Here is a 17,837-nt window from a genome sequence, read left to right as displayed (position 1 = left end):
CGCCTGGAACAATCGCCCTGGCTGACCTCGCTGCATCCGCCCGAGTCCTCTACCACTCAGATACCAGGTCAAGTGAGACTTGGACCTCTTTCGTAATAGCTGACGGCTCTTCCCCTCAATCCACCGGGGCTTTGTACCTAGGTATGCACCAGTTCCTTGACCGGAGGAAAACATTCCTGCAACCGCCATTCGAGGCTCTGGAAAAAGCACATGCAGGGTCTCAAGTTCGCGATTCCTAGAGCTGGACCTTTTCTCCCAGCCAAACATCAGAAGCCTCGCTCCGAGGGCTGGGAGGTTGCCTTCCTCATTTTGCTTCTCGGCTCCTCATCTTTCGTTTTACCATTGCCTTCTTTACAGGCGTTATTTATCCTATCATTGATCAGTCGATGTAAGCTCCTCTCCCTGTCTGCTTCTCCATTTAAAGGCGATGTGAGATCAGAGGTACCATATCCGCCGCTCTGAGAGGCGTCCAGCAATATGGGTGGAATTGATGTTTCCTCCGTGGTGAGCTCCATCATCTCGGCTTTCGGCAGTGGAATGGATATTTTCCATCGTCTGGGAGGAAAGAAAAGGAAAACCAGTGCGAGACTCCCTCGACCATCTGAGGAGGAACAATGGCTACAGCACTCACTAAAGAATCGGCCTGTGGAGATCAAACATGAATACGATCACCAAGTGGCAAAATTCGGCCGCCAATTTGAAGTTGGTGACACTGCTGCTCAGTCAAGTCTGGCACATACCCTTCTTGTCCTCAACACGGGACTGATCAACTTGATCAATCATGCCCTTTCCGGAGACCCTAGGACCATATCTTCCTCTCAAAGGACCTTGCTTAATCTTTCTGAAACCGCCGCTGTTGACACAATGAGCGCTATCGGACAGCTTAGTTCCCGCCTCAGCCTAGTTTCATCATCTAGGCTAGCTCTTGAGTCCAAGGAGAGCCGAAGATCTGTCGAAAAGCATACTCACAAGGAACGCAAGTCTAATTCAACGGCATCAACCAAAAAGACCAAACGGCCACCTCCGACGCCATTACTGGTCCGCGGTGGCTGGGTGAGGTCCAGAAGCGGTTCTTCGGTTGTCTCTGGGGCAGCCGCAAAGAAGGCAAGGGGACAGCAGTCACAGAAGCATCAGCGTTCCAATTCCGATTCCACAGTGTCGAAGTCGTCGGCATCCCGGTCCTTCGACACCAAGCCAAAGCGGGAAGAATCGGCCAGCGAGGTTTCCGGCTGTACCTGTAAAACTGCCCCAGGCCGACTCGAAGAATCAAAGACACTTAACGGATGCAAGTCAAGCGAGCAGCCCAGACCACAGAGTCAACAGAGCATGCTTATTGTGCCTGCGGACTTCTTCGAAAATGCACAGAACCATCCCGAGCCAGCTGTATTCCAGCAACCTCCACCTCGACCGCCAAAAATCCCGCTTCATAGCCGCCCCAACCCAGCACAGACCCGGGCGCGCCCGACGTCAACCATGACATTCATGACTGCCAGCACTAAAATAGGGGAAATACCAGAATCCAAGTGGCCGGACAGGTCATTGTCAGCCGAAGAGGAAGGCTCGCGGAAAGTGCCGTACGTTATCCCACCTCCGCTGGAGCCGAGCGAACAGAAGAAAAAGAAAGGTCTCAAGTTCTGGCGGCGAGAAGACAAGCGGCGTGACATTGCCGCCTACTGAGATTTCAAATTGTTATAAGCACAGGCGTTGGTGGAGGATAGTGCCTTTCAAGCCTGAGTTTGAGGACCAAGTGATGATCCGAGTGACGACCATCTTTTATGTAATTGTTGATATGATCATGAGATTCCCCAGGATTCAAAGTTTTGAGATCCCTCTTTTCCATTCACTCTGGTATCATTTCATCGAGCAATGGTGATCCCAATCCCAATATTAGATGACCAAGTTGGACCGCTTCCCTGGTTGTAAAGATAACTACGAGTGGCTGTGTAAATCCCTTGCCACTGCAGCCTCGTCAGTTTGTCTAATAAAAATTCTCCACCCATCGATCAATAAAAAAATTCATTATATCCAACAACCTCTACAACAACGGAACCTAACTACATATTAGTTTTTTTTCCCTCAACAGATCGTTCGTTCTCCTTCCGCTTCTCGCTTCGTTTCGCCTCCCCTCGCCCTAGTCAACCGACACGAATACGTAGCCTCCAAGATGGCGACGGACGCGATCCCCGTTCCCAAACCGGGCGAGGGCGAGCCGATTGTTTTTTTCGATATCCAGATCGGCGGTAAGATTTTACTTTGATCATCTGCGCTTCTCCATTGTGGTCATAGCATACGGCGGCGTGCACTTTGCGAAGAAGGAGGAAAGGTTTTCAACGCCATACTCCTGCACGAAAGCGCAAGGCCTCGAAATGCGTACGCGGCGGGAGATCTGTGTTGTTCAGATCTCACTCACCCTCAGTCCCCGTCCTCTTCTGTTTCCTCTGTCTTGAGGATGCCCTCTCGCCGCCGTCTACGTCGCTACAACTCCTGTAGCTATGGTCCCTCCAATACCACCCCCTCTCTGCCGCCAGACTCCCTCAATTACTGCTCTTCTCTAACTAAATGATATCCAGGTGAGCCCCTAGGACGCATCAAGATGCACCTCTTCTCCAACACGGTGCCCAAGACGGCAGAGAATTTCCGCCAGTTCTGCACAGGAGAGCATAAAGGACCGGGCGCCCAGCCGATGGGGTATAAAGGCAGCAAGTTTCACCGCGTGGTGAGTATTGTCTTCGCGATTCTCGTTCATTTTTTTCTCTCTTTCTGTTGGCACATTTTTTTGCTACGGAAATCCGCTCGGCGTGAATGGAGTGTCACGGTGTGAAGGGAAGCGTGAAAAAGCCTGGCAAGCAGGTCGAGGGAGGTAATTGTCGTTATGCCTGGGAGTGAGGTCAAGGAAGGGATGGCGGAATGGATGAACGAGTGGTAGAATAGACCTGAATGCCAGTCTGGGAGCGGGATACTATCTCTTGCCGTGATCCTTCCTCCCTCTTTCTCCGCTCTCTACTACCCTCTTCTCTCCCCTTATCTTTTTTTCCCACCTATTTCAACAACTGAATCCACAACTAACAGCACCGCTCCTCCTCTGGGGTGGGTTGGGGATTAGATCAAGAACTTCATGATCCAAGGCGGCGACTTCCTTCACTCAGACGGCACGGGCAGCACGAGCATCTACAACAATACGGCCTTCGCGGACGAATCCTTCGCCATCAAGCACACGCGGCCCGGGTTGTTGTCGATGGCCAACTCGGGCCCAAACACCAACGGATGCCAGTTCTTCATCACCTGCGCCGCCACGCCCTGGCTCGACAACAAGCACGTCGTCTTCGGCCAGGTCGCAGACGAAGATTCCCTAAAGGTCGTCCGCATGATTGAGAACACAAGGACTGCCGGGCCAGGCGGGCGGGGGCAGGGCGAGAGGCCCGTGTTAGATGTCAGGATCGTGCAGTGTGGCGAGATGTAGCAAAGGGAGGTGTGGGTGAGTCTGAGCCAGGACGAGGTTCAGGGGCCAGGGGGGGAAAGGGTGAGAGCTGTGGTGAAGGGTGGTGAAGGGTGGTGAACATCTAGGCGTGGGAGACAAGTGTGGGATAGCGAGAGGGTTGGAAAGAGAGAACAGAGCATGAGACCACTTGATCGTACCGGAGAGCTTGGAAAGTGACTGTTAAGTGCGCTTCGTCACCCGGAAGACAAACACACGACCGGGGAGATCTAAAAGAATAAATGGTCAGGACGTCACCAATAGGCCATACGTGGTGCCAGTGCCAGTGCCGTTTGTACTAATCAATTATAGCAACAACAATAATGTACAGGTGATATAGCGGCAGTTTCTTCAGTCCCTGCGGAGCTCGCTCATTCGACTCTAGGCAACGAGTCTCTCGCTTCCCTTAGCACAAGATACTCAATCACATCGACCTCGCCATCCTGATCGAGTGATAGTTTAGGAAAAGGCAGGCGCGCGGTTCTCGTCGCCGTCACCGTTGCCGGCCGCTTGCTCTTGCCCTTTCCCCCGGGGCTGCTCCCACTCTCTCTCCCTGGCCGACCCGGACCATATTCACAAGGTATTCTCTTCGGTGCACCTAGCATCCACACTCCCTGTTGTTCCCATCGTCTCTGCCTTTTGACTGACCCTTGCCAGTCTCGGCGCCATTGCAGCGCGAGGTCCGGGTACCAAAGACTGCCCATTTTCGATGGCCCGAAGAGCAGAGATTCGAGAACGGTCCAGCCGTTGTCCTCATCAGCAAGAGAGGTGCTGCCAGAAGGCAAATGTTCGCCGGAGAAACCCACGCCGAGGTTGAGGCCCAGATTGACGTGGATGATATGGCCTTTGGTCCGCAGGCGGCTGTCCGAGTGCTGGAGCAGGAAACTTCCCAACACCATGGCTGACCAGGTCAAGCACATCTTTTGTTCGGCGGACTCGGAGAAACCCTCGAGCTGCTTGTTGATAAATGTACTGGCAATGTCCGCTATAGCGGGCAAGAAGTCAAACTGCTCAGACCCATATCCCCTCTCTCCCTGTGCGTCCGGGCCCTCAGTGAGATGGTGAAGGTAAAGTTGTTGACAGAACACAACGAGCGCACAGCACAACTGCAGCTCCGTTGGACTGAGGTTGTCGTACCTGTGCAAAATGTGGCTGAATTGACGACATCGTTCAATTAGTTCTAGAGCTCGTTTAGTCTGCCCAGCAAGGCTTTGAAATGTCAGTATTCGGTCCAACAGCCGTTGCATCGTATTCAGCGATGCGGCGAGTTCAACTGATAGATCTAGCCCGGATAGTAGCGTTGGGGATTGTGCACGCATTTGGTGGCTAGGCGGAGTACTTTGCCTTGACTGCGGTTCCCTGTTCGTTGATTCTGACTTGTTGCTGTCATTGTGAAGGAGAATCTTTCGATTCCGGTAGCCGTACAGCGCTTTCCAGCTAGGTAATGTCAATCATTTCCGCAATCTGGGAATGCTCGAGGACGTTTTAAACTCACCTCTCTAACCTGTTCCCGACCACGCGAGCAACGGCACTGTCGGGGTGGTCGTCAATATAATGCTGCGCTATATTTTGGAAGGCTTCGAAATGGGCAACGAATGCTTCGGCCTCGCTCGACATGTACTGTTAGATGTCACCTAGTGCTCGCACCTACAAAAAGGTGTAATCAAAGCTTACCGCAATACTAATCATACGCCCGACCGTAAAGATGACAGCTTCCTCAGGCCCAGGGCTGGTGGAAGATACCCTTTGTCGTAACCTCATCATAGCTAAACCACGATGGTAGAGCATCAGCTGGTCCTCTGATGGACTATTGCCCTGAGCAAGAACCCATGCTGTGCGGCTAACGGCTACAGTTGCATCGAACAGCATGTCATCTTGAAGCGCAAGCGGCCAGCATAGGTCGAGTTGTGTATTGTATCCCATCAGATCGTCAAAATTGCCAGCTTTATGTGGTGCCCATACATGGATATCTGTGAGTCAATGTCAACAAGATTCTTAGATCGCAGGTGGTCGGCCGCCGGAGGCATACTTACGGTAGTCAACCATGGACATTACTGCCTTTGTATTCGAACCAGGAAAAGCACTGAATGGATCTGCTCGTAGTCCGGTCTGGATTGCAAGGCTCATCTGTGTCTCACTTGACTCGCCTTGCTCAGTCAATTGTTGCTTAGGTGTACCGCTTTTCAATGGTGACATCTTTTCTGGGCTTTCGACCGGCGGCGTTGACGACGTCGACTTCCATCCAACCAAGCTTCGAGCGTATCCAGCACCTTGCCGCGCAGAAAGCCTTTGCCGTTGGCGTTTTCCTGCACTCTGAAATCGCCGTGCCTGACTGGAGACCAATTTGGATTTAGCAACCTGGAACGACTCTGGGCCTTGGTCAATGAAGACGTGCTCCGGAATTTTTGCCGAAGCATTTCTCTTCTTCGACTGTTCAGGCATATGCAATTGATCACCTTTGGGATATATGATGAGAGACGTGAGATGAAAATGAATGTGGGTGTTGAATGTTTCCTCAGTACGATCGATATATGGGTCTGTCCTTCCCCGACTATATGCGCTAATAACGCATCGGCTTTACATTGAAGATTTGCCCCTTACAACGTGCAACGTGTTGAACCCAATTCCAAACAGGTATCCGGAACCTTTCAGTTGCCGATGACTCAGCTTGCGAAAAATAGAGACCGCTGAGGCACAAGGAAAGTTCTTTATAAACAGGCGCGGTTCTAGCCACTTCGACACAGGCTTGAGACTCTCGGATTCTAGGATGGTGGGTTCAAGAATGCCTGCGCGTGGTGTCTGGAATTTGGCCCCGGGATATTGTAATCTAATACTCCTGATCCTTTCCTGTTCTCTCCGAGCCGAGAACAGGCTTCGAAGATGCAAGGCTTTTGCCCGAGATTGGCCCAGCCTATGGCATGCTTGTCGATGCTGAAGCGAGGCACCAACTCGTGTGGATCCGCCGGAACCCGCCTTCATGCTCAGCAAGGCTGACAATTAGGTGGAATTCCGCCTTAAATCCGATTTGATCAGCTTTCCAGCCTCGTGTACCAAGTAGCAACGTGGATAGCCGCAGTCTTGATAATGGGAGAATTGCCCCGCCAAAAATCAAACCCTGGCTAGAGGCGCATCATCAGACCCTGTTGAATTGCAGCGGTCACAGCAGCGGAGGCAAAAGTTGTCCCTTCTAGCCATGAAGGTGGAAGGCCTGAACAATTGAATGGTCAAGTTTCTGCATCGTAGCCCGCCAGCACCCAGGCCTACCGCATTCGGCAGGCGCTATGCAAAGTGCCCGGAGAAAAATGGGATTCCTTTTTGAACACGAGACTGAAGTCGGCCATGACAAAAATGCGCTTGTGAACATCCAAATCCAGATGATCGCACGCTGCTGGTACAGCTTGTTAAAACAGTGTTCACTAACTCCTGAACAACTATAAACCCGTTACTCAAGTAACAACTTACTTCACAACTTACCTCATTACCTTAGCGAAACCCGCGCAGTGACCAATGGAGACCCAACGAAGTGAAAGAGGTAGGATTGAAGGCCTCTAACTTTGGAAGAGTTGACCAACTTGCTGCCTCGCCGGAATAGCATCGAAGTCGCGAGGCTGCAAGAATCTGCCAATCGGAACATGCGTCTCGGTAGAATAGCTAGTCCGGGTTAAACTTCTCTCTCCTTTAATTGGCTGTCGTGGGTTCTTGAATTCATGGTGCTCAGAGATTGACTCGTCTTGAAATAACGCAAAATCTTGATAGATCGTCCTCGTAATTCTGCTTCCAACTCGCACGCTGCATGAATAATCAAGATGCCTCGTGACGAGGTGCCAGTCCTCGACAGTACTTTATATGGTGCATCCAGAAGATGGTGGAAGGATGTAAAGATGCTCTTGCCCAACTTGTCAAAATCCCATCTTGCGCAGCTATAGCGACCTCCGTGAGTACACAACGCTATCAGATTGTGAACAAAATTCATCCTGTCTGCAAAGAGCATGAGTTCTATGACAGAACGCGCCATCCCCGCTGGAAGTCTTGTCGTCGTGAGCGGAGCGAACGGTTTCATCGCAAGCCATGTTGTTGATCAGCTTCTGCTGGCTGGCTATCGTGTCAGGGGAAGCGTCCGTAACGCAAAGAAGTCCGCATGGTTAATTGGATATTTTGGAGACAAATATGGTGCCGGCAAGTTCGAGTTGATTGAGGTGCCGGAAATGGCCGCGGATGGAGCTTTCGACGAAGCAGTGAAAGGCGCCTCCGGATTCATTCACACGGCTACACCGGTCATGGTGTCGTACGATCCAAATGAAGGCATTCCGATCGTGGTGAATGGCACAGTGAACGCGCTCAAGGCTGCGGCCAGTGAGCCCTCAATCAAACGCTTTGTCCTGACTTCGTCTTCCACTGCAGCGATCAGTCCGAAGCCAAACATTGAATTCAGCGCAGATGAATCCACTTGGAATGACGAAGCGGTAAAAGCAGCCTGGACTCCTCCTCCCTATGAGGGCGAACAGAGGAAACTCGATGTATACTCGGCTAGTAAAACACAGGGCGAGCAAGCTGCGTGGAGGTTCGTGAAAGAGGAGAAGCCTGACTTTGTTTTGAACACCGTCCTCCCGAACTGCAATATGGGTCTGGTCCTCTCACCCGAGCATCAAGGGGCACCAAGCACAGTCGGCTGGCTCAAAGCCCTCTGGAATGAGTTCAAAGGGCAAGAGAAACTCAAGTTCAACCCCCCACAGTACTATGTCAACGTCCAAGACACAGCCCGCGTTCACGTTGGGGCTTTGATATTTCCGGACGTCCAAGGGGAGCGCTTGTACGACTTCGCCTACCCATTCAATTGGAATGATATCCTTGCCATATACAGGAAATTGTATCCTGAACACAAGTTCATGGATGATATCCCTGATCTCGGCAGGGATCTCAGCAAGGTCACAAACGAGAGGGCGGAGGAAATCGTGAAGCGATTTGGAAGACCCGCATGGACGAGCTTGGAGGACAGCGTGGCCGATGCCGCGAAGGGTTGGGCTTGAGCAAGGACCCTTGCCCTGGATACTGTACGCAGTCGCATTCAATATGGGTCGATGGTCGCTCACGTGATACTACATCACGTGGTCTATACCGTTGACCATGTATGGCGAGGACGGGGTAGAGTAGACTCTCCATTCAGAGGTCGCGGTTCCGAACCCAGCCCGAGTTTTTCCTAGTCCCCTCCTTGTCCTCATTTCTAGATTCGTCCTCCACAAATCGTTGGGCGTCTTCGGCGTCATCATGATGAGTCCCCGTCACCTATGGTTTCTTTGACCCGCGGAACTCGACCACAAGTAGGATACATATTATTCAACAGCCGGCTGATCGGTCGGGAAGTTGAGGGGTGAAGGATACTTTCAGTTCTTCCTTGGTCCTTCGCGTTCCAACGTTCCCAAGTCATTCATTCAAGCCCTTCGTTTCTGTTACTTGATCCTTTGTCTTTCTTCACCCAAAGCCTGCTCCTGGTGAACATGAGGTACCAAACACTTCGATTTACCATGTTTTATAAAGAGCCAAAGCACGAAACCAGACAGACATCCAATGCGCAACCCGCGAGCGGAGCATCATCCTCAGGATCTAGTCTGCGATCACCAACTTCGACCGTCTCGCTGTTGTCAAGATACTCAGCTAGTTCAATGTTCAGTCCGCAGACGAGGAGCGACGGAGAAGCAGGAAGAAGATGACGAGCAGGGAACGCACAGATATATATTTCATACAAACAGGAATCCGTGCTTGACCACGGGTTTATGCTTCGAGAACAAGAGCCCAGGCGGAGCTTAGGCAGAAGAGCCCCTGCCTGGCTCTGAGATGGACTCCCGAAATATCCAAGCCGGCATGCTGATGAATCCAATTTCTGACGGAAGGCACCGACCGCATTGACTTGGATACCACTGTGCTTCTAGAAATGAGACAGGATTGTCTCTCACATACCTCCTCGCCCTCGGTTGGTGAGCGACGTGAGGTCAATTATTACGGGAGAAGCATCACCGGGATGCTGACTGATCGGATACTGACCGTCGGCGATCCTCTCACAAATTGGACGTCACCCAAATCTTTTGCATGGACTAATGATTCACGAAAGAAATGTATATGAGTACCGAAGGATGTTGGCATTGAGGGACGAAGATATGGCTGGTCATGTAAGATGTACATATGTAGCCATGGCGCTGGAAGAGGATATGAAATGTGGATTTAGCGATACCCCTGTATGACTGTGCTCCATGTTTGTTTCTCAATCGCATGATCATTTGACTTGATCAAAAGGAAAAGCCATGTGACATCCTAATCGTCTTCCCATCACCTGATGCCTGTCACACTGTTCTTATAGCCTTACGGCATGGTATTTTTCACATGCCTCGGGACTGAGAGGGCTGTGAGTGAAGAGATGAATTTGATCAGTGCCCCCTCGGGGGTCGGGCCACGCTGGAAGGTGGCGGAAGCAGCGGCCGAAGCATGTGAAGTCCGCAGGCTCGGCTTTGGAGGAGACTGTGCGGGGGCAGCATAGAGCCTGGAGCAAACTCCTAGAGGAGCCTAGGGCAGCCTAGGGCAGCCTAGGTGCGTCCAATACCACTGGTTATGCTCTACCTGAAGGATTCCGTGGAGGTGAGAACTGCGAGCCTCGCCCGGCCCGCTGGGTCTGAGAAGGGGAATATTCCCCGGACAAGTCGGAGTCCAGCCCATTGACAGTCGGCAAACTCGGACAAGCTTTGCTGCACCCCAGGAAGATACAAAAACCGGAGTCACGGCCATCAGAAGACTCAAGCAGAGACATTGTTCGGTCTTAAGACGGTGTGGGAACAAAACATTGTGTGGGTACTACCTAGTTGTACAGGGTAGGTAGGACAGCTACTGATTGTGGGCACCAACCAGCTGGAACATATTTGGCAGGTCAGGCAAGTCAAGGCTGGTCACCGGGAAGCCGAGGTTCATTGCTGTCAATTGTCGTCTCCTTGGTTGCGCCGTGTCGTCAACCACAATCCTGGGGTCGAATCTCCCGTTACTGGTTACTGGCTGCGCAGGTGATCGAGTTCGTCTCAAGCTTCAAAAACTCATCATCCTTCTTCCTTTCGATCCTCTTCCTCGACAACACCTCCTCCCAGCCATCTACACCCGTCTTCAAATCAACTTCTGTGTCCGTCCAAAATGACCCCTCCTCGTGTTATTGTTGTTGGTGGAGGCCGTAAGGAAGCCCTTCTCTTTTCCATCCCAAAGTAATCGATTAGCTAACTTTCGGGGACTTCAGTGTCTGGTCTCAGCGCCGCCCATACCGTCTATCTGAACGGAGGCAACGTCCTTGTTCTGGACAAGAATAGTGAGTCTAGTCGTCCTTTCGGCCCACACCCACCACGACTGACGCACGGGCAGACTTCTTCGGTGGCAACTCGACAAAGGCCACCTCTGGTATCAACGGTGCTCTCACCCGAACCCAGGTCGACCTCGGTATTCAAGATAGTGTCAAGCAATTCTATGAGGATACGCTCAAATCTGCCCGTGACCAGGCCAGGCCAGATCTCATTCGAGTTCTCACATACCAATCCGCTGCGGCCGTGGAATGGCTGCAGGATGTCTTCAACCTTGACCTCACTCTTGTTTCTCGATTGGGGTATGTGACGATTTAAATCCTTGAGAGCTCAAGTCTGACAGACTGTACAGCGGCCACTCTTTTCCCCGTACCCACCGTGGACACGATGCGAAATTCCCCGGTATGGCTATCACCTATGCCCTGATGCAAAGACTCGAAGAGCTCTGCGAATCTGAACCCGAGAGAGTTGAGGTGATCAAGAAGGCCAAGGTCACATCTCTAAACACGCAAGGCAACTTGGTCACCGGTGTTACCTACGAATACGGCGGTGAGAAGCACTCGGTGGACGGTGTTGTCATTTTGGCTACTGGTGGATATGCCGCAGATTTTACAGAGACCTCCCTTCTCAAGAAGCACAGACCGGACACCTTTAACCTGTCGTCAACCAATGGCACGCATGCCACTGGAGACGGGCACAAGATGTTGATGGCCATTGGCGCAAATGACATTGATATGGACAAGGTACAAGTGCACCCCACCGGTCTGGTTGATCCCAAGGATCCCCACTCCAAGTGGAAGTTCTTGGCTGCTGAAGCCCTTCGAGGCGAAGGCGGTATTCTCATCAACAGCGATGGCCAACGATTTTGCGACGATCTTGGCCACCGTGACTACGTTTCTGGCAAGATGTGGGAGGAGAAAGAGAAGGGGAAATGGCCCATCCGCCTGATTCTCAACTCCAAGGCCTCAAACGTCCTTGATTTCCATACCCGACATTACTCTGGTCGTGGCTTGATGAAGAAGATGACGGGCAAAGAACTGGCCAAGGAGATCGGCTGCGGTGAGGCTGCGTTGGACAAGCAGTTCAAGGAGTACAACGCTATTGCCAAAGGCGAAAAGAAGGATCCTTGGGGCAAGAAGTATTTCCACAACATGCCCATGGACATCAATGACACTTTCCACGTTGCATTGATGGAGCCCGTGGTGCATTTCACCATGGGTGGTATGGAGATCAACGACAAGGCCCAAGTGCTCAACAAGGAACACAAACCCTTTGAAGCTCTGTTCGCCTGCGGTGAACTTGCTGGTGGTGTACACGGCGCTAACCGACTTGGTGGTTCATCGCTCTTGGGCTGTGTGGTCTACGGCCGAGTTGCTGGCGCATCGGCTTCTCAATACCTATTCCACAAGCTTACCACTCAAGGAGGCGCCACCGGCGCTTCTCAGCGTCTAGGTCAAATCTCGTTACACATTGATCCTAGCACCCCTGGTAAGATCTCAGTGGAATGGGGAAGCGGCGCTTCCCCAACCCCCTCAGCCGGCACTCAGACGACCTCGCAGCAAGCCCAAAGGAGCGCAGCGCCAGTGATGGACGGCAACAAGGCCGAAGAACCCGGCAAGAAGAAGGATGTCAACGATATCAGCAACTTCAAGGTCCCGGATAAAGAGTATAGTCTGGAAGAGGTTGCCAAACACAACAAAAAGGATGATCTGTGGATTGCCGTCAAGGGCGTAGTGATGGACGTCACCAACTGGCTTGATGAGCATCCAGGTGGTCCCCAAGCATTGTTCAGCCACATGGGCAAAGACGCTACCGAAGGTGAGTCTGAAAAGATTGGCTCTTAGCAGTCAAGTTGGCTAATACACGTGCAGAATTTGAGATGCTCCACGACGACGAAGTGATTCCGAAATACGCTGCCGACATCGTCATTGGCCGCGTAAAGGGCCAAAAAGTTCGTCTGGAGTATTAGGTCGCGTGATGAGCTTCACCTTTGGAAAGTACACTTTTTGGGAAGACAGCATGGAGTTGACCACTGTATCATGAACAGCTATAGCCTCTGTATGTCTTGAGATAAAAAATGAATAAATCAAGCTGCGTTTGCTTAACTTGTTGCCTGAATGCGCTTTTGCGTGTTGCATGCCTGTCGCTGCTGCCGGAGGATTGACGCCGAGACGCTTCCAGATGTGGAAACTGATGGTTCAAATGACCGTCATTTGAACACCTCTCGAGACCATGATTTTGGCTACCCAGGTCGCCTCAACTCGAACCTCCAAAGCCTTATGCGACTTCTTTCCTCTTGTCCTCTGTCCCATCCTACCGGCCGGCGTACCTGAAGACTCGTCCAAAATCGGGAACTACAAGGCAGCGCGGAAAGGGCGCAGCGAGACATTGATTCAGGTAAGGACTACCTGATCAGACTCATGCCTCTCGTCCACACCCCCGCCTTCTGAACGATGCCAGACACGTCGCGCGCCGCCAGCAGACAAGTTCAACTCAGAAAAGGAGGGCACGCTGGTCGGCATACGAGCTCAGAAGATAGCGTGCGCAGCAGGCTGGATTTTATGGCGAGGTGGCGCCTTTGTATTCCAACGCTATGTTCTCCTTGTTACGACTGTCGTTAACATCAGGGTCACTTCAGCCTAACTTGCTAATCACCTTCAAGTAAACAGGGCAAACTTGGCCTCCGACTCCTTCCAAACCTTCGACAACCCTTCGACGACACCCGTCGGTCGGCCGCAGTTCGCGCCAGATTCGATTGCTCCGTCCGCACCGCATTCCCTTTTCCCGTCAAGATGGACCGCCGGGAGATCCTGTCCAAAGGCTCCGCACTCCAGAAAGCCATCGCTGCGAAGGAGCCTTCTGCAAACATTTTGACCATCCTGCGTGACTTAAAGGCAAACGTCCGGCCCAGTGAAGAACTCCTGCGCGCCACGGGAATAGGCAAGATCGTCAATAAAGTAAAGGGAGTCCCCAATATGGACCCTCAAGTCAGCCAACTCGCTGCGGAGATAATATCTCGCTGGCGACACGTGGTCAACGAGCAGAAGCTGGCAAGCGGTACATCTACACCCACCGCGAACGGCGCCAGATCAAACGGCACCAGTTCCCCGGTACCCCAGAAAGCCGCCACACCCACTCCGAAGGCGTCTAGTCCCGGGGTTGCACCTGATAAGCGCAACTGGAAAACAGACAAAGTCCCCCGTGACGAACTGACATCCGATACGGCCCGGAACAATTGTATTGGTCTCATCTACGATGGTCTGTGCCTGGGCTCCGAAATCCCCATGAAACAGATCCTTGAGCTAGCCAAACAAATCGAATCCGCCGCCCTCAATCTCCCTGACGCAAAAGGATCCTCAGGTTCGCCCGTGTACAAGGACAAAATTCGCTCCTTGTACCAGAATCTCAAGAATAAATCCAACCCTGGATTGCGAGTGCGCATTCTGTCAGGAGAAGTCACCGCGCAAAGATTTGTCACCATGACTCACGAAGAGATGAAATCCCGCCAACAAAGAGAGGAAGACCTCAAGATTGCCAAGGAGAACATGAACAATGCCATGGTTGCGCAAGAAGAGAAGTCCGTGAGTACCTCTCTGGAGTGCGGAAAGTGTCACCAGAAAAAAGTCAGCTACTCTCAGGCGCAGACCCGAAGCGCAGATGAACCGATGACGACATTCTGCGAGTGTCTTAATTGTGGCAACCGGTGGAAGTTTTCTTGAGACACCTGAACAAGAATTTTATACCGGTGGTTTTCGCGAGGCATGTGTAAGAATGCTAGGCACGGGAGAAGCAAGCCTTCTTGGACATCACTTTAAATTGGTTTCGTCAAGCAAATCAAATCTTGGGTGCCGAGGGGAGATAAACCTGAGTTGATAAAGGTTGTCCTCGATTGTATCCGACTCCAGCAGCAGACCAGAGAGACGAACGAATGCTGTTCTCAAATCGCCTATTGGGAACGCCGACTTGGTCCGAGGGCTTTTGCTAAACTACGCCGCAAATCAGTCTTCTCCTTTCAGCTCTGCTTATGAATTTTGATAATTCTTGACACCACATCCAGAGGGGAAAAGCCATCAGGGGGCGAGAGCTTGTGTTGGAGGAGGACTGTTCGATGAAAAACCTATTTTACGGGTGCTCAACACGTCTCGGAAGGCTGGAGAAGACGAACAACCCTCAATGATGGGTCACACAGGAAAGCAGTCAGAGGCAAAAGATCGGAGCAGCAAGAGGAGCGACAAAAAAACGCGGCGTTGGGTCTCTTGGAGGAGGCGCAGATATCCCATCCAGGGATTGCGCAGCGAATTGCAATATGTATTAAGAATTCCTAAACGAGCATGAGATATGATTTTCCAACCCAAAATCTCCAAGTTCCTTGCACAACAAGGTCCCAGCAGCAAACAAATCGGAATATTCCCCATTGCTTATCCTTCAGAATGCTGAGCCCACCTTTCATGGTTGGTCGTCACGAAAGAAGTATCCGCGGGCGAGGTTTGTGAGCTCATCCGAGCTCCTGGCCTGCCGACTGCATCTTTCTAGCACCGAGACCAAAACACCAGTGTCAAGAATTAGTCACCAACCCGGGTCGAGGGCTAGATAGAGGCCGGAAGGGACTCGCTGGGCGAAAGGGTTGTTGCTCGAAATCTTCATCTTCACACTCCGAGTCGGGCGGAAAAGGTCCCTATCCCGACGTATCAGCTTATTAAGCCAGCTCCCCTCGTAGCTAGCAGCCTTGTCCAAGACCCTACCTCCCCAGGTACGGGGAGAGCTGGTCAAGCTGTGATGAAACTCTTCGCACACGGGCGGGGTGCCGGGACGTATAAAAGGGTCGAGCGAGGGATAACACAGATTTAATCCTACAGATGCGTGTCTTGTCACACATACGAATACATCCCGGTCGGGTCCGAATAGAACGCCATCTACTACAGTAGAAGCAGAGAGAATTCAAAAGCAGCGCTGGCTGACTGGCAAATGTCCACCCTCGAAGTTTCGACAATCCTCCTGCTCGCCCGTAAAGGCAGCGTGCTCGAGCAAGCTCCATCTCAGCTCCTCCAGGCGGCAAGTGCCGCCAGCGATGAATCTTTCTCGTCTCCCTCTCCCACCTATCCTGATCTGCGCGTCTACACGGGAAGCAGCGTCGCCGATGTGCGCAGCGCCTTCGACCAGGCCTCCGCCGAGGCCCACGCGATCCAGCACGTCTTCGTCGGCGCGGGCCTGGAGCTCGAGAACCGGCTCGAGATCGTCAGGGAGGTAATCACGCTCAGCGCCAGCGTCTGCGTGCACTTGAAGGATGCCACATCGGGGCCCCACGGGTTTGTGCCCTTTGTCAAGGCCGTCTTGGGAGGGATGCGTGACGGGAGGCAGTTGGGAAGCACCAGTGTTCCCGCAAGGTGATTCTCTCCCTTGACTTGGAGGACCGATTGGCGTGGGTGTGGATCAAGGCTTCCGTCCGGTTGTTGGTATCGTGCCGCGGTTTCTTGAGATCACGACGAGGACATGCTCGAGTCTCAATATCTGTAGCTCACAGTTAACAAGGACGACAGCATCGGCTCATACTTTTCGCTATCAAAACTGGCTCATGAAATCGTATTTTAGTTGAATGGAGTGATGTACAGACTTCCAGGTTCCGACACTCGTCAGCCAATACCGTTTAACTCAAGGTCAAGGAGACAAATCATTCCAGATAGCCTGAAGATGCCAAATCCACTGTAAGCTGGGGCCCGCTCTCTCAGATCAATATCCACGTCTTTTGTATCCTTGAACCCCAACTTAAGGAAAAGGTCGTGCGCCGCGGGCTCAGAGCAGACCACAAGTGGTATACCCTCGGCCTTTGCCTCCCGAGGCAGACACGGACCAAATGCGATCCTATCCCCCGTCGATGGCTCGGAGGCTTAACGCAGACATACGTGAGGTCTTAGTCCCTTTCGATCAGTAAAGGGCCTATTATTCATTGATGAACAAGCTATCGTACCGAAATGATCGAGTCCTTTCATCTGCTTGGGAATCTCAGCCACCGCGTTTAAAACTACCGAGAGAACGTCGGGATTGAAAAAATTCGGGTATATCCTGCTGCTTCTTTCCACTCTCAGCTTCTTCGTCAGGATTCTGTTGGCCCTCCATGAATTCTGAGTCAAGGCATTTCCTGGTCAAGGAAAGATGTCCGAGAATGTCTCCAGATCCCTCGTCAACCGCTTTCAGACATTCGACCTGTTCGTCTTTGAATGCTTATTCGACAGCAGCTGCATAAAGCGGTTTTTGGGCGGCATCATTGGGCCATTCTTTGAACAAGAGCCGGTTGATGGGGAGAGCGAGTTTGCAGGTGTGAATGAGGTCGGAGAGCAATGGGAGGTCGAGGCTCGAGACTGGGCGGATGGTTTGCTTAGGATGAGCCAATTCAAATTATCCCTTCTCAACTGGAAGGCTCTGAGAAGTCCAAGATGCAATCCTCTAGTGTTGTGGATTCCCTAGGTGTCTTATAGAATGCACACAGAGTTGAAATCCTCTGGATGGCCAGGCACCAGAATTATTGAACATGAATCAGCCCAACCTACCTAGTGGAATACAGGCAGACACGTTCCACGTTGAAAGTATCTCAGTCCAGAGAAAGTCAATAGCATGAGGACCACTATAGTTGCTGACCTATACCTGCTGTATAGCGTTGAAGTTAGATATACCAGGCAGCTGCTGTGACCTGCCTTGACCGACTCGGCTCCGGTTTGGGACAAGGGTGATATCCGTGCATCGATTGAATTATCTGAAGGAGGAGACAAAGCGCCGTCCCCGTCTGTAACTTTCATCTGCTATTCAGAAGGTGATGAGAATCGATCGACATGGATGCTTCTTGTAGGTAAAAGTAACTTGGTGGCAGGATGGGCCGAGGCAATCAGGGCTCATATCCGCCAAGCTTCCTGGGTATTCCCATCTAGGTTAGACCGTCTTAGCTGCAAAGAAAAGGAGGCCTCAGAGGAATACCCGGTAGGGCCGCGCAGTGCCGCGGTCGATCATAATATCTTGCCAGCCTCTTATCCCATAGAGGGAGGTAC

The 17,837-nt window shown here is 52.0% G+C and overlaps 6 protein-coding genes across 6 annotated transcripts; 5 read left to right on the top strand and 1 right to left on the bottom strand.

Moving 5' to 3' along the window:
• Nucleotides 1–477: 477 nt before the first annotated feature.
• On the top strand, nucleotides 478–3,460 carry Z519_01236 (uncharacterized protein; the record flags this gene model as incomplete). Its single annotated transcript, XM_016758993.1, has 3 exons — nucleotides 478–1,657; nucleotides 2,571–2,716; nucleotides 3,104–3,460. The coding sequence occupies 3 exons, from the start codon at nucleotides 478–480 to the stop codon at nucleotides 3,458–3,460; spliced, it is 1,683 nt and encodes a 560-aa protein (XP_016624321.1).
• Nucleotides 3,461–3,846: 386 nt separating this feature from the next.
• Nucleotides 3,847–5,917, bottom strand: Z519_01235 (uncharacterized protein; the record flags this gene model as incomplete). The annotated part of the gene is made up of 4 exons (XM_016758992.1): nucleotides 3,847–4,912; nucleotides 4,971–5,095; nucleotides 5,150–5,445; nucleotides 5,509–5,917. The coding sequence occupies 4 exons, from the start codon at nucleotides 5,915–5,917 to the stop codon at nucleotides 3,847–3,849; spliced, it is 1,896 nt and encodes a 631-aa protein (XP_016624320.1).
• Nucleotides 5,918–7,464: 1,547 nt separating this feature from the next.
• Z519_01234 (uncharacterized protein) lies at nucleotides 7,465–8,502 on the top strand (the record flags this gene model as incomplete). Its single annotated transcript, XM_016758991.1, has 1 exon — nucleotides 7,465–8,502. One exon carries the CDS (start codon nucleotides 7,465–7,467, stop codon nucleotides 8,500–8,502), a length of 1,038 nt encoding a protein of 345 aa, XP_016624319.1.
• A 2,140-nt stretch (nucleotides 8,503–10,642) lies between these two features.
• Nucleotides 10,643–12,769, top strand: Z519_01233 (uncharacterized protein; the record flags this gene model as incomplete). Its single annotated transcript, XM_016758990.1, has 5 exons — nucleotides 10,643–10,679; nucleotides 10,743–10,811; nucleotides 10,865–11,102; nucleotides 11,153–12,618; nucleotides 12,672–12,769. The coding sequence occupies 5 exons, from the start codon at nucleotides 10,643–10,645 to the stop codon at nucleotides 12,767–12,769; spliced, it is 1,908 nt and encodes a 635-aa protein (XP_016624318.1).
• Nucleotides 12,770–13,592: 823 nt separating this feature from the next.
• Z519_01232 (transcription elongation factor S-II) lies at nucleotides 13,593–14,519 on the top strand (the record flags this gene model as incomplete). Its single annotated transcript, XM_016758989.1, has 1 exon — nucleotides 13,593–14,519. One exon carries the CDS (start codon nucleotides 13,593–13,595, stop codon nucleotides 14,517–14,519), a length of 927 nt encoding a protein of 308 aa, XP_016624317.1.
• Nucleotides 14,520–15,765: 1,246 nt separating this feature from the next.
• Z519_01231 (uncharacterized protein) lies at nucleotides 15,766–16,188 on the top strand (the record flags this gene model as incomplete). The annotated part of the gene is made up of 1 exon (XM_016758988.1): nucleotides 15,766–16,188. The coding sequence occupies one exon, from the start codon at nucleotides 15,766–15,768 to the stop codon at nucleotides 16,186–16,188; it is 423 nt and encodes a 140-aa protein (XP_016624316.1).
• Between the last annotated feature and the right edge of the window lie 1,649 nt (nucleotides 16,189–17,837).

This window comes from Cladophialophora bantiana (assembly GCF_000835475.1).
Source record: "Cladophialophora bantiana CBS 173.52 unplaced genomic scaffold supercont1.2, whole genome shotgun sequence".
Classification (NCBI taxonomy): domain Eukaryota; kingdom Fungi; phylum Ascomycota; class Eurotiomycetes; order Chaetothyriales; family Herpotrichiellaceae; genus Cladophialophora; species Cladophialophora bantiana.
The sequence above is the reverse complement of the archived record's forward strand: the minus strand, read 5'-3'. Positions and strand labels throughout refer to the sequence as shown.